This window comes from Oncorhynchus gorbuscha, linkage group LG07 (genome assembly GCF_021184085.1).
Source record: "Oncorhynchus gorbuscha isolate QuinsamMale2020 ecotype Even-year linkage group LG07, OgorEven_v1.0, whole genome shotgun sequence".
Lineage (NCBI taxonomy): Eukaryota > Metazoa > Chordata > Actinopteri > Salmoniformes > Salmonidae > Oncorhynchus > Oncorhynchus gorbuscha.
Window position 1 is genome coordinate 76502138 of NC_060179.1, and position 16071 is coordinate 76518208.

Below are 16071 nucleotides of genomic sequence, written 5' to 3' on the forward strand. Positions count from 1 at the left end.
TATTTTCTACATTGTAGAATAATATTGACATCAAAACTATGAAATAACACACATGGAATCATGTAGTAACCAAAAAAAGTGTTAAAACAAATCAGAATATATTTAATCTTTGAGATTCTTTAAAGTAGCCAACCTTTCCTTTGACAGCTTTGCACACTTGGCATTCTCAACCAGCTTCACGAGGAATGCTCTTTCAACTTTCTTGGGAGTTCACACATGCTGAGCACTTGATGTTTTTCCTTCACTCTGGTCCAATTCATCCTAAACCATCTCAATCTTGAAGGGTATTTCCTGAGATGCTATGCTAAAACTCAATTGTATCAATTTTAAGTTCAATAAAAAGCAAACATTTAAAAGAACTCAGTCATTCTAATCTGAACAAGTAGACTGTCACTGTAATGTGATGGTGTAGCACTTAATAGTTTTTAATGTACTGTATGTGTGCTCAGACCCTTGGTCGCCGTCTGGCAGTCCATCAGAATACAGAATTTTAGAGAGCTTGTGCCAGCATGGCTTGGAATGTGGTATCCTCCTTTTTCGGGGATTTTAGCTTGGCATTCCGTTCGATGCATGTTGCTCCCACTTGTCTTATAGAAATTGTATTTGCTGTGCACTGTAAGTGTAGCAGTCAGTCTCCATGGGATACCCCAAGTAATCCATATCCTCACCTGTAGAGTGGATAAAAAGGATTATTAAAAAGGATTTATCACCCAAAATGTGAACCATATCTGTGAGGAAATGACTTGAAAGTTGTTCGCTTGGGGAATGAAGAGAAATTAGTCGATTGCCAAGTGTCTTACTTACAGTAACTGTCCACCCAGCTGGTGTCTGTTGCCCTCCAGCTTCTGTTGTCATTAGACTGGCTCCAGTGCTCCAAGTGTTTTAGGTGATCAACAATCTGCAGGAGCACATCTCACTGGTTTGAAATTGTAGTTGCATGGAACGTTAATGTATGTTCATATTATACATAGAAACGAGCTTACACAAATCCCCTCTGAAATCATAGAACCTGCTAGTTTACCTTGAATACAGCGTCTGCTTGCTCATTAGCATCAGAGTTTTCTGTATAGTTAAAGACCAGGCAAAATGTTATCATTTATAGAAAAAAATAATCCACTTTTGTATGAATACTGACACTTTAGCTTTATAAAGTACCTTATTCATACCCCTTGACTTATTCCACATTTTCTGTTGAAGCCTGAATACACATAATACCCCATAATGACAAAGTTAATGTTTTTATACATTTATTGAAAATGGAATACAAAAATATCTCATTTAACATAAGTATTCACACCCATGAGTTAATACGTGTTAGAATCCCCTTTGGCAGTGATTACAGCTGTGATTCTTTCTGGGTAAGTGTAAAAGCTTTGCATACCTGGATTGTACAATATTTGCACATTCTTTGAATTATTCAAGCTCTGTCGTGTTTATTGTTGATCATTGTTAGACAGCCATTTTCAAGATGATTTTAAGTCGAAACTGTAACTAGGCCACTGGAACATTCAATGTTTTGGTAAGCAACTTCAGTGTATATTTGGCCTTGTTCTAGGTTGACCTGCTGAAAGTTAAATTTGTCTCACAGTGTCTGTTGGAAGCAGACAAACCAGGGTTTCCTCTAGGATTTTCTCTACTTTGCTCTTCTGTTTCTTTTTATCCTAAAAAAAACTCCCTAGTCCTTCCCGATGACAAGCATACCCATAACATGATGCAGCCACCACGCTTGAAAATATGACGAGTGGTACTCAGTGATGTTGGATATCCCCCCCAAACCACACTTTATATTCAGGACATAGTTAATTTCTAACTGTTTTAAAGTCACCATTGCCCTTATGTTGAAATCCTTGAGCAGTTCCCTTCCTCTAACAACTGGGTTAGGAAGGACACCTGTATATTTCTGGTGACTGGGTGTGTTGATAAACCATCCAAAGTGCAATATGCAACCATGCTCCAAAGGGATGTTCAATCTCTGCTTTTCTTTTTTATCCATCTACCAATAGGTGCCCTTTGCGATGCATTGGAATACCTCCCTGGTCTTTGAAATGCACTGCTTGATTGGGCGTCCTTACAGTGATGAGGGTCATTTTAAAAAACATGTTAAATACTTATTGCACACAGAGTCCGTGTACATTTTTACACATTTATGCCTGCCATAACAGGGGTTGAATATATTGACTCGACAGCTTTTTGTTTTTTATTAATTTGTAAAAATGTGTAAAATATTATGGGGTGTTGTGTGCAGGCCAGTGACATAACATCTCAATATAATCCATTTCAAATTCAGGCTGTAAAAACAAAATGTGGAAAAAGTCAAGGGATTGTGAATATTTTCTGAAGGCACTGTACATTCCAAGTTGGCGTTTATTGTCATAAGTCTTGCCTTGTAGGTAGAACTGAGTGATTTCTGCTAGATGGGCCAACTGCAAAGTCAAAATTGACTGTATTGTAAAAATTCATAAAGACAAAAAATAGCTTTTAGGTCTTAATTTAAGATTAGGGTTAGCAGTGTGGTTAGGTTTGAAATCAGATCTTATAACTGGCTGTGCCAGCTAGTTCCCACCGTGCAGTACATGAATCATGTCAATAAATGCCAACCTGCATATGCAGCTCTTACTATGTGCTTCAGGTATGAAGGAAGACTGGTGGGGCTGTTCTGGTGATCTTTCCTCGTTGTTGTTGGGAGGGTAGTTGTCCTCGACATGAAACATAGCAGGGTTGTGACTGGTCTGTCCACCTCTATACTTCAGGAAAACCTCTATGGAAATGGGGATGGGCTAATGCTTAAACACTAGTTGATATCAAGAGAACACCAATGCACTAATCAAGAGAATGCAGGACAGTGACTTTCTGCCAATACTCTATAGTGAGTTGTCCCTACCTGCAAACCCATCCAGTGGAGCACAAGAATGTGCCTCATTTTCTGAGAGGGAGATCGGACTATGTTTTATATCAACTGACTTCTGTGGTCCTAGACAGGAACAGGAAACAACACATGACTTATTATCAGTGAACTATATTCCATCACTGAGATGTATACTCTTGATCATTTAAATCAACTTAATATGATAAACAATCCGTGTTGTGGAGCAGTGAACTACGTGTAGTTCGGTGGAAGCAGCTGTGGGGAGAATGACTCATAATAATATCTGGAATGGCGCAAATGGCATTTAATGCATGGAAATCATGTGTTTGGTGTATGTGATACCATTCCACATATTCCGCTCCAGCCATTGCCACGAGCCCATCCAAACAAATTAAGTTGCCACCAACCTCCTGTGATGTAGTGGTCCTTCTGTAGCTCAGTTGGTAGAGCATGGCGCTTGTAACGCCAGGGTAGTGGGTTCGATCCCCGGGACCACCCATACGTAGAATGTATGCACACATGACTGTAAGTCGCTTTGGATAAAAGCGTCTGCTAAATGGCATTTTTTTTATTTTATTTTTTATGTAGTTTAACTAGTAGTTGAACTACATTTTGCAGTAGCTTGGTGGAAGTTGAACTAAAGTCTAATCTAGGTAGTGTTTTCAGTAGTAAATTACTTGCTTTGGTGATCGTTGGCACCAACTATGTTTGGATGAAACAGTCAGAGGTCACCAAGCGCAACATAGCTTCAGCGTGTAAATCAGCTACAAAAGAGGTGTCGGCATCGAGTAATTGTCTCTGGCCCCTTCCCAGTTAGGGGGAGTGATGAGCTCTTCAGCAGAGTCTCACAACTCAATCGCTGGTTAAACTGTTTTCTGCCCCTCCCAAAAGATAGAATTTGTAGATAATTGGCCCTCATTCTGGGTGTCACCCACAAACAGGACCTAGCCTGGCCTGTTGAGGAGTGACGGACTCCATCCTAGCTGGAGGGATGCTCTCATCTTATATACGAACATAGACAGGGCTCTAACTCTCCTAGCTCCACAATGAAATGGGATGCAGGCCAGGCAGCAGGCTGTTAGCCAGCCTGCCAGCTTAGTGGAGGCTGCCACTAGCACAGTCAGTGTAGTCAGCTCAGCTATTCCCATTGAGACCGTGTCTGTGCCTCGACCTAGGTTGGGTAAAACTAAACATGGCGCTGTTAGCCTTAGCAATCTCACCAGATCCCTCACTTCAAAGGCAGTTATAGTCAATGAACTAATCACTGATCACAATCTTGATGTGATTGGCCTGACTGAAACATGGCTTAAACCTGATGAATTTACTGCGTTAAATTAGGCCTCACCTTCTGGTTACACTAGTGACCATAACCCCCGCGCATCCCGCAAAGGTGGAGGTGTTGCTAACATTTACGGTAGCAAATTTCAATTTACAAAAAAAAAAAAAAACGTTTTCGTCTTTTGAGCTTCTAGTCATGAAATCTATGCAGCCTACTCAATTACTTTTTATAGCTGCTGTTTACAGGCCCCCTGGGCCATATACAGCGTTCCTCACTGAGTTCCCTGAATTCCTATCGGACCTTTTAAGTCTTAGCAGATAATATTCAAATCTTTGGTGGCTTTAATATTCACATGGAAAAGTCCACAGACCCACTCTAAAAGGCTTTCGGAGCCATCATCGACTCAGTGGGTTTTGTCCAACATGTTTCCGGACCTACTCACTGTCACAGTCATACTCTGGACCTAGTTTTGTCCCATGGAATAAATGTTGTGGACCTCAATGTTTTTCCTCATAATCCTGGACTATCGGACCACCATTTTATTACGTTTGCAATCGCAACAAATAATCTGCTCAGACACCAACCAAGGAGCATCAAAAGTCGTGCTATAAATTCTCAGACAACCCAAAGATTCCTTGATGGCCTTCCAGACTCCCTCTGCCTACCCAAGGACGTCAGAGGACAAAAATCAGTTAACCACCTAACTGATGAACTCAATTTAACTTTGCGCAATACCCTAGATGCAGTTGCACTCCTAAAAACTAAAAGCATTTGTCATAAGAAACTAGCTCCCTGGTATACAGAAAATACCCGAGCTCTGAAGCAAGCTTCCAGAAAATTGGAAAGGAAATGGCGCCACACCAAACTGGAAGTCTTCCAACTAGCTTGGAAAGACAGCACCGTGCAGTATCGAAGAGCCCTTACTGCTGCTCGATCATCCTATTTTTCCAACTTAATTGAGGAAAATAAGAACAATCCTAAAAATGTTTGATACTGTTGCAAAGCTATCTAAAAAGCAGCATTCCCCAAGAGAGGATGGCTTTCACTTCAGCAGTAATAAATTCATGAATTTCGAGGAAAAGATCATGATCATTAGAAAGCTAATTATGGACTCCTCTTTAAATCTGCGTATTCCTCCAAAGCTCAGTTGTCCTGAGTCTGCACAATTCTGTCAGGACTTAGGAACAAGGGAGGCACTCAAGTGTTTTAGTACTATATCTCTCGACACGATGAAAATAATCATGGCCTCTAAACCTTCAAGCTGCATACTGGATCCTATTCCAACTAAACTGCTGAAAGAGCTGCTTCCTGTGCTTGGCCCTCCTATGTTGAACATAATTAACGGCTCTCCACCAAATGTGTACCAAACTCACTAAAAGTGGCAGTAATATAAAGCCTCTTGAAAAAGCCAAACCTTGACCCAGAAAATAAAAAACTAAATCGGCTTATATTGATTCTTCCATTCCTCTCAAAAATGTTAGAAAAATCTGTTGCGCAGCAACTCACTGCCTTCCGAAGACAAACAATGTATACGAAATGCTTCAGTCTGGTTTTCGACCCCATCATAGCACTGAGACTGCACTTGTGAAGGTGGTAAATTAACTTTTAATGGTGTCAGACCGAGGCTCTGCATCTGTCCTTTGAATTTGTTTGGCCCTGTCCGGGGGTATCATTGGATGGGGCCACAGTGTCTCCTGACACCTCCTGTCTCAGCCTCCAGTATTTATACTGCAGTAGTTTGTATCATGGGGCTAGGGTCAGTCTGTTACATCTGGAGTATTTCTCCTGTCTTATCCGGTGTCTTGTGTAAATTTAAGTACGCTCTCTCTAATTCTCTCTTTCTCTCGGAGGACCTGAGCCCTAGGACCATGCCTCAGGACTACCTGGCATGATGACTCCTTGTTGTCCACCTGGCCGTGCTGCTGCTCCAATTTCAACTGTTCTGCCTGCGGCTATGGAACCCTGACCTGTTCACTGTGATTACTATTATTTGACCATGCTGGTCATTTATGAACATCTGACAATCTTGGCCATGTTCTGTTATAATCTCCACCCGGCACAGCCAGAAGAGGACTGGCCACCCCTCATAGCCTGGTTCCTCTCTAGGTTTCTTCCTAGGTTTTGGCCTTTTAGGGAGTTTTTCCTAGCCACTGTGCTTCTACACCTGCATTGCTTGCTGTTTGGGGTTTTAGGCTGGGTTTCTGTACAGCACTTTGATATATCAGCTGATGTAAGAAGGGCTATATAAATAAATCAATTTTGCCATGTAGCCGTGCAGCTAACTACCGGAACTGCAAACAACTTCCATCAGATGAAGAATTTCATCAGACCTGCCTAATTCTCACTTGAAACATTGTTTTTGGGTTAAATAAGTGGAATTAAACATGCTGTTAACCTATGACCCCAAACTGATATGTTCTTGCAATTTGTAGTCTGTGACATCCAATTTACATATGTAGTTTTTCACGAAGTAGTTTGGATGTAGTGAACTACTTTTCCAAAGTAACTCCAGTAAACTTTTTAAAGGGTAGCTTTAGTGTAGTTTAACTTCTTCCAGTGTGAAGTTATTGGTAGCTTAGTAAACTATGTTTTCAGAGTAACTTCCCCAACATTGCAAACAACTTAAAGCATGCATTCTAAAGCTACTCACCTTTTCTTCGTTCGATACGCTTAACAACAGGCAGCATCATGTAAACCCTGGAGGCATTACTGCCCTTCTTGATGCTCTTGCCCTGTAGCTCTATCACATGGGGTAGAGTGTTCAGGGCACATCGGAAGTTGGCTTTCCAGGTCTTAGGATCAGGCTTGTCTATCCCAGGTTTGTATCTGCCTTGAAACAAAGGGATACAATTAGTTAATCAAAGCAAACTTGTGAACTGTGTCATTTTACATACAAGCAAGGATGAGGAAGTAGTGTTTTACTTGAGTTTATTTAGTAAATATTTTTTAACTGCATTGTTGGTTAAGGGATTGTAAGTATGCGGTAAGGTGTGTTACTTGTTGTATTCTGCGCATGTGACAAATTACATTTGATTTGATTTATCCCAAAGGTTCCAAGTACTGACTTTGAAAACGCACGCTCAAATTGGTCAATTTGTTGCCCTTGTCTGTACAGGAAAATATAGTAACAATTGATAAATTGAGAGAGGGATAAGTAATCCCTCTCACCCCCCCCCCCTTTAAGATTTAGATGCACTATTGTAAAGTGACTGTTCCGCTGGATGTCATAAGGTGAATGCACCAATTTGTAAGTCGCTCTGGATAAGAGCGTCTGCTAAATGACTTAAATGTAAATGTAAATGATAAAACTATCCATATCCACAACAATTGATTTGCATTTGACCATCCATAGATGTGAACAGTGTTGGGTAGTAGTGAACTACATGTAGTTCAACTAGTAATTGAACTACATTTTGCAGTAGCTGGGTGGTAGTTGAACTGAATTCTAACCTGTAGTATTTTCAGTATTTAATTATATTCTCGCCATGTAGCGGTGTAGCTAACTACACACTACTTTTTTCTGCGTAAAGAAAATATAGGTGAAGGAAGCAAGAATTTCCTTTCTTTTTCAGCATCAGGACTCCCTAATTCTCACTTAAAACATAGTATTTTGTGTTGAATTGGCTAAATTAAACATTCTGTTAACGTATGACCCTGAAGTAATTTGCTCTTGCAAATTATAATCTATGACATTTCAGTTTACAAATGATAATCTTTCACAAAGGATTTTGGATGTAGTGAACTACTTTTCTAAGTAACTTCAGTAAACTCTTTTTCTTAAGGGTAGCTTTAGTGTAGCTTAACTTCTTCCAGTGTGAAGTTATTGGTAGCTTGATAAACTATATTTTCAGAGTAGCGTCACAAAAATGTGGTTTGGCTTGTGTGGCAACGGTGTTTCCAGGCAAATAGCTTAACAGGGCTTCATATGAATCTCTGCTTGAATGACAATGTATCAAAACACTGCTGTTTGGAAATGCTCCAGGTGCTATGGCCATTGAACATGGAAGATAAGAAAAACGTTAATTCCACAAGGGTAACGCATAGCCGCAGGGGTGCTGAGGGTGCTGCAGAACCCCCTGAAAATTCATAATACAAAATAGAAAGATATCTTTTGAAAACAATATTGTTTACCAAAAGTAGTGCACTGTGCCTTTACTAGTCATCTGAAGCGTGGGCAAAGAATTATCATATTGCAACAACGCAAACTGCTAAATGTATTGCTGTTGTTTTAACTCGCTTTGTATTCGGTCATGTTTACCAGTCACCTTGCCTGATTAAAAGCAGTGGTTCGCGCTTTCAGTTTCACGGGAATGCTGCCATCAATCCACGGTTTCTGGTGCTATGGGAACGACATCTTCAATGCACGTTCTAATGAATTCGGTGTGCGAGTTCATTAGGAGGTGTGTTGAAGATGTCATTCCCATAGCAACGATTAAAACATTCCCTAACCAGAAACCGTGGATTGATGGCAGCATTCACGTGAAACTGAAAGCGCGAACCACTGCTTTTAATCAGGGCAAGGTGACTGGTAACATGACCGAATACAAACAGTGCAGCTATTCCCTCCGCAAGGCTATCTCAATTCAACGGCTCAGACACAAGAGGCATGTGGCAGGGTCTACAGTCAATCACGGACTACAAGAAGAAATCCAGCCCAGTCATGGACCAGGATGTCTTGCTCCCAGGCAGACTAAATAACTTTTTTGCCCACTTTGAGGACAATACAGTGCCACTGACACAGCCTGCAACGAAGAAATGAGGACTCTCCTTCACTGCAGCCAGGTGAGTAAGACATTTAAACGTGTTAACCCTCGCAAGGCTGCAGGCCCAGACGGCATCCCCAGCCGCGCCCTCAGAGCATGCGCAGCCGGTGTGTTTACGGACATATTCAATCAATCCCTATACCAGTCTGCTGTTCCCACATGCTTCAAGAGGGCCACCATTGTTCCTGTTCCCAAGAAAGCTAAGGTAACTGAGCTAAACGACTACCGCCCCGTAGCACTCACTTCCGTCATCATGAAGTGCTTTGAGAGACTAGTCAAGGACCATATCACCTCCACCCTACCTGACACCCTAGACCCACACCAATTTGCTTACCGCCCAAATAGGTCCACAGTCGATGCAATCTCAACCACACTGCGCACTGCCCTAACCCATCTGGACAAGAGGAATACCTATGTGAGAATGCTGTTCATCGACTACAGCTCGGCATTCAACACCATAGTACCCGCCAAGCTCGTCATCAAGCTCGAGACCCTGGGTCTCGACCCCGCCCTGTGCAACTGGGTACTGGACTTCCTGACGGGCCGCCCCCAGGTGGTGAGGGTAGGCAACAACATCTCCACCCCGCTGATCCTCAACACTGGGGCCCCACAAGGGTGCGTTCTGAGCCCTCTCCTGTACTCCCTGTTCACCCACGACTGCGTGGCCACGCACGCCTCCAACTCAATCATCAAGTTTGCGGACGACACTACAGTGGTAGGCTTGATTACCAACAACGACGAGACGGCCTACAGGGAGGAGGTGAGGGCCCTCTGAGTGTGGTGTCAGGAAAATAACCTCACACTCAACGTCAACAAAACTAAGGAGATGATTGTGGACTTGAGGGAACACCCCGATATCCACATCGATGGAACAGTAGTGGAGAGGGTAGCAAGTTTTAAGTTCCTCTGCATACACATCACAGACAAACTGAATTGGTCCACTCACACAGACAGCATCGTGAAGAAGGCGGAGCAGCGCCTCTTCAACCTCAGGAGGCTGAAGAAATTCAGCTTGTCACCAAAAGCACTCACAAACTTCTACAGATGCACAATCGAGAGCATCCTGGTGGGCTGTATCACCGCCTGGTACGGCAACTGCTCCGCCCACAACCGTAAGGCTCTCCAGAGGGTAGTGAAGTCTGCACAACGCATCACCGGGGGCAAACTACCTGCCCTCCAGGACACCTACACCACCCAATGTTACAGGAAGGCCATAAAGATCATCAAGGACATCAACCACCCGAGCCACTGCCTGTTCACCCCGCTATCATCCAGAAGGTGAGGTCAGTACAGGTGCATCAAAGCTGGGACCGAGAGACTGAAAAACAGCTTCTATCTCAAGGCCATCAGACTGTTAAACAGCCACCACTAACATTGAGTGGCTGCTGCCAACAAACTGACACTGACACTGACTCAACTCCAGCCACTTTAATAATGGGAATTGATGGGAAATTATGTAAATATATCACTAGCCACTTTAAACAATGCTACCTTATATAATGTTACTTACCCTACATTATTCATCTCATATGCATACGTATATACTGTACTCTATATCATCAACTGCATCCTTATGTAATACATGTATCACTAGCCACTTTAACTATGCCACTGTTTACATACTCATCTCAAATGTATATACTGTACTCGATACCATCTACTGTATCTTGCCTATGCTGCTCTGTACCATCACTCATTCATATATCCTTATGTACATATTCTTTATCCCCTTAGTAGGTTTGGAATTGTTAGTTAGATTACTTGTTGGTTATTACTGCATTGTCGGAACTAGAAGCACAAGCATTTCGCTACACTCGCATTAACATCTGCTAACCATGTGTATGTGACAAATCAAAATTTGATTTGATTTGAGATGGAACATGTGGGACTTGGGAATACAGTTGAAGTCGGAAGTTTATATACACCTTAGCCAAATACATTTAAACTCAGTTTTTCACAATTTTTTAAGTTTTAGGTCAGTTAGGATCACCACTTTATTTTAAGAATGTGAAATGTCAGAATAATAGTAGAGAATTATTCCTTCAGCTTTTATTTCTTTCATCACATTCCCAGGGAGTCAGACGTTTACATACACTCAATTATTATTTGGTAGCATTGCCTTTAAATTGTTTACCTTGGGTAAAACGTTTCAGGTAGCCTTCCCCAAGCTTCCTACAATAAGTTGGGTGAATTTTGGCCCATTCCTCCTGACAGAGCTGGTGTAACAGAGTCAGGTTTGTAGGCCTCCTTGCTCGCACACACTTTTTCAGTACTGCCCACAAATTTTCTATAGGATTGAGGTCAGGGCTTTGTGATGGTCATTCCAATACCTTGACTTTGTTGTCCTTAAGCCATTTTGCCACAACTTTGGAAGTATGCTTGGGGTCATTGTTCATTTGGAAGACCCATTTGCTACCAAGCTTTAACTTCCTGACTGATGTCTTGACATGTTGCTTCAATATATCCACATAATTTTCTTTCCTCATGATGCCATCTATTTTGTGATGTGCACCTGTCCCTCCTGCAGCAAAGCACCCCCATAACATGATGCTGCCACCCTCATGCTTCACGTTTAGGATGGTGTTGGTGTGTCAAATCGGAGGGCATGCTGTCCGGTCCTCTAGCAGTCTCTATGGGGGTGCCACAGGGTTCAATTCATCGGGCCGACTCTTTTCTCTGTATATATCAATGATGTTGCTCTTGCTGCGGGCGATTCCCTGATCTACCTCTACGCAGACGACACCATTCTATATACTTTCAGCCCGTCATTGGACACTGTGCTATCTAACCTCCAAACAAGCTTCAATGCCATACAACACTCCTTCCGTGGCCTCCAACTTCTCTTAAACGCGAGTAAAACCAAATGCATGCTTTTCAACCGATCACTGCCTGCACCCGCATGCCCGTCTAGCATCACCACCCTGGATGGTTCCGACCTTGAATATGTGGACATCTATAAGTACCTAGGTGTCTGGCTAGACAGCAAACTCTCCTTCCAGACTCATATCAAACATCTCCAATCGAAAATCAAATCAAGAGTCGGCTTTCTATTCCGCAACAAAGCCTCCTTCACTCACGCCGCCAAGCTTACCCTAGTAAAACTGACTATCCTACCGATCCTCGACTTCGGTGATGTCATCTACAAAATGGCTTCCAACACTCTACTCAGCAAACTGGATGCAGTTTATCACAGTGCCATCCATTTTGTCACTAAAGCACCTTATACCACCCACCACTGCGACTTGTATGCTCTAGTCGGCTGGCCCTCGCTACATATTCGTCGCCAGACCCACTGGCTCCAGGTCATCTACAAGTCCATGCTAGGTAAAGCTCCGCCTTATCTCAGTTCACTGGTCACGATGGCAACACCCACCCGTAGCACACGCTCCAGCAGGTGTATCTCACTGATCATCCCTAAAGCCAACCCCTCATCCTTCTGTAGCTCAGTTGGTAGAGCATGGCGCTTGTAACACCAGGGTAGTGGGTTCGATCCCCGGGACCACCCATACGTAGAATGTATGCACACATGACTGTAAGTCGCTTTGGATAAAAGCGTCTGCTAAATGGCATATATTATTATTATTATATTATTTGGCCGCCTTTCGTTCCAGTACTCTGCTGCCTGTGACTGGAACGAATTGCAAAAATCGCTGAAGTTGGAGACTTTTATCTCCCTCACCAACTTCAAACATCTGCTATCTGAGCAGCGAACCGATCGCTGCAGCTGTACATAGTCTATTGGTAAATAGCCCACCCATTTTCACCTACCTCATCCCCATACTGTTTTTATTCATTTACTTTTCTGCTCTTTTGCATACCAATATCTCTACCTGTACATGACCATCTGATCATTTATCACTCCAGTGTTAATCTGCAAAATTGTAATTATTCGCCTACCTCCTCATGCCTTTTGCACACATTGTATATAGACTCCCCTTTTTTTCTACTGTGTTATTGACTTGTTAATTGTTTACTCCATGTGTAACTCTGTGTTGTCTGTTCACACTGCTATGCTTTATCTTGGCCAGGTCGCAGTTGCAAATGAGAACTTGTTCTCAACTAGCCCACCTGGTTAAATAAAGGTGAAATAAAAAATAATAAAAAATAAAAGTGTTCTTCGACTTGCAAGCATCCCCCTTTTCCTCCAAACATAACAATGGTCATTATGGCCAAACCGTGGCCAAACCACATTTCTTTGGACCCATGTGCAGTTTCAAACCGTAGTCTGGCTTTTTAATGGTGATTTTGGAGCAGTGGCTCCTTCCTTGCTGAGCGGCCTTTCAGGTTATGTCGATATAGGACTCATTTTACTGTGGATATAGATACTTTTGTACCTGTTTCCTCCAGCATCTTCACAAGGTCCTTTGCTGTTGTTCTGGGATTGATTTTCACTTTTCGGATCCAAAGTACGTTCATCTCTAGGGGACAAAGCGCGTCTCCTTCCTGAGTGGTATGACGGCTGCGTGGTCCCATGGTGTTTATACTTGCGTACTATTGTTTGTACAGATGAACGTGGTACTTTCAGGCGTTTGGAATTTGCTCCCAAGGATGAACCAGACTTGTGGAGGCCTAAAAAAAAATTCTGAGTTCTTGGCTGATTTATTTTGATTTTCCCATGATGTCAAACAAAGAGGCACTGAGTTTGAAGGTAGGCCTTGAAATACATCCATAGGTACACCTCCAATTGACTCAAATGATTTCAATTAGCCTATCAGAAGCTTCTAAAGCCATGACATCATTTTCTAGAATTTTCCAAGCTGTTTAAAGGCACAGTCAACTTAGTGTATGTAAACTCCTGACCCACTGGAATTGTGACACAGTGAATTATAGGTGAAATAATCTGTCTGTAAATAATTGTTGGAAAAATGTATTGTGTCATGCAAAGTAGATCTCCTAACTGACTTGCTAAAACCATAGTTTGTTAACAAGACATTTGTGGAGTGGTTGAAAAACAAATTTGAATGACTCCAACCTAAGTGTATGTAAACTTTCGACTTCAACTGTACATAATACCTTCATGCCTTGATGGAAGATAGCTTTGCATTGTGCAATCAGAGAGCTTTGTACATTGGTGTCTGGACTTGCTTCTTACCTGTGTGCATTGCCCAGTTTCGGAACAAAGTGGCGTCCTTGTCTATATTCCAACCATGTCGAGCCGCATGCTTCCAAGGAATCTGGAAAACTTGAGTTGTCTAAAGTACAAAGCAGTGTAGTCAAAATGTTTTACCATTCACCTTTTCCCATCTGAACTGTGACAAAGGCAGTATTTTCTCAAAAGAATGATGTGATACCCCCATTAGAGTGGACTTAACTTCTTATAGCTATGATCAAAATGATGTTTCACTTGAGATCTGATATCTGTGACACAGGCTGTTGGTGGCACCTTAATTGGGGAGGAAAGGCTTGTGGTAATGGCTGGAGCGGAATCGGTGGAATGGTATCAAATACCATTTCAATGCAATTGTGTTCAATATGTTCAATGCAATTCCATTTGCGTCGTTCCAGCAATTATTATGAGCCGTTCTTCCCTCAGCAGCCTCCACTGATCTGTGGTTATGGATTTAAACATGTTCTGGTGGGAGCAGTCTTACACAATATCTAACATAATTATGGTTTGTGGCCTAAAAGCTTTTATTTATCAAACTTTAGACCTAAATCCATACAGAGAGTACAATACAGTATGCATACGGACTACAGTGTATCCATACTATAAATATATAAGAACAAAAGTATTGACAATCTGGATTATTATTATTAAAATATTATTGTAAAATGATTGAAAACATGCGGAACAATATCTCACCTCATCAAGCCAGGTGACACCTGGGTATTTCCCTGACTGTATCTGCTTCTCAAGCCAGGGTCGCAGTCTTAGACGACCTTGTTGCATCTTCTAATGACCCTAGGGTTGCAGTCTGCCTTAGCTCACACCTGACAAAAGTGCACTGCACAAAATGGATGTGTACCTTGTTCAACTACATCAACGTCTTGTCTGGGGGAGATTCAGAATTCAGAACTGTGATTAGTGAGTGTGTGTGATTAGAAAACGAGGTGTGAAATGACCCTACATTGTCAAGCGAATGTCAGAAAGATTATAACAAATAGTAATAAATACAGCAGGACATATTCTTCTCTTAAACGATCCGACTCAACTATTTACACAACTGACTCAATTCCGAAAAATCACCACACTGTTTCGATTTAGAATATGCCTGAATTAGTCCAACTAGAATGCTTTTCAGACATTAAACAGACCATGCTTAATGAGTGGTGTCTATGTTTTGTGATAGCTGTCATCACATATTTGATTATCATTTATCACCCTGCTGTTTAGCATAATCTTGATAATAGCTACTTCACTTACCAGTCAGTGCATGGAATCCTCAAACCTCCTGTGTGCTCGCACTGACAGGTTTACTTAAACCACAGGTGCCCACATTGGCAGGTAACCAGGTTTCCTTAGAAGTGCGTAGGAATTTCAAGGGAACTCTACCTTCACTCAGCCCCCTTTAAGGCCCCTCCTCCAACTACACAACATACAGAAATGTGACACCCACACACAAAAAAACAAACAGGTTTGTAACGACTTGCAGCATGACATATTTGTCTGAAAGTACTGGTCAGTGGTCAAATACTGGTCAGTGGCCAAGATGTGGACCACCAGACAAGACAACAAGGCTTAATTTGAGCATTTCCTTAAGCTAATGAAGATAGTTTGAGTACTGCCATAGTTACTTTAACTCTGCCTACATGTACACTACCGGTCAAAAGTTTTAGAACACCTACTCATTCAAGGGTTTTTCTTTATTTTTACTATTTTCTACATTGTAGAATTAAAGGTGGTCTGACGAAATGAAATTCTAGGTCTTCTTTTTCATGTACTCTGTTTTTAATCCCCCCAAAATTCTTCCTTGAACAGTACCAGTCAAACATTTGGAAACACCTACTTATTCCAGGGTTTTTCTTTATTACTATTTTCTACATTGTAGAATAATATCGAAGACATCAAAACTATGAAGCAACACATATGGAATCATGTAGTAACCAAAAAAGTATTAAACAAATCCAAATATATTTTATATTTGTTATTCTTCAAATAGCGACCCTTTGACTTGATGACAGCTTTAAACGAGCTTGGCATTCTCTCAACCAGCAGTCACCTG

The 16071-nt window shown here is 41.8% G+C and overlaps 1 protein-coding gene across 1 annotated transcript; it reads right to left on the reverse strand.

Moving 5' to 3' along the window:
- Positions 1 to 64: 64 nt before the first annotated feature.
- On the reverse strand, positions 65 to 15362 carry LOC124040376 (interferon regulatory factor 4-like). Its single transcript, XM_046357520.1, has 9 exons — positions 15273 to 15362; positions 14712 to 14900; positions 14001 to 14100; positions 6796 to 6975; positions 2882 to 2971; positions 2618 to 2758; positions 1022 to 1062; positions 805 to 898; positions 65 to 668 (listed from the first exon to the last, which is right to left on the reverse strand). The coding sequence occupies exons 2-9, from the start codon at positions 14796 to 14798 to the stop codon at positions 589 to 591; spliced, it is 813 nt and encodes a 270-aa protein (XP_046213476.1). The 5' UTR covers positions 14799 to 14900; positions 15273 to 15362; the 3' UTR covers positions 65 to 588.
- Between the last annotated feature and the right edge of the window lie 709 nt (positions 15363 to 16071).

What these genes read in the sequence shown, in the direction of transcription:
- LOC124040376 (XM_046357520.1), bottom strand. Translation starts at nt 14,798, where the DNA reads ATGCAACAAGGTCGTCTAAGACTGCGACCCTGGCTTGAGAAGCAGATA. An exon ending in GCGTATCGAACGAAGAAAAG is followed by an intron (nt 2,972 to 6,795) that starts GTGAGTAGCTTT and finishes GTTCCTGTCTAG; the next exon opens with GACCACAGAAGTCAGTTGAT. An exon ending in TCCACTGGATGGGTTTGCAG is followed by an intron (nt 2,759 to 2,881) that starts GTAGGGACAACT and finishes CCATTTCCATAG; the next exon opens with AGGTTTTCCTGAAGTATAGA.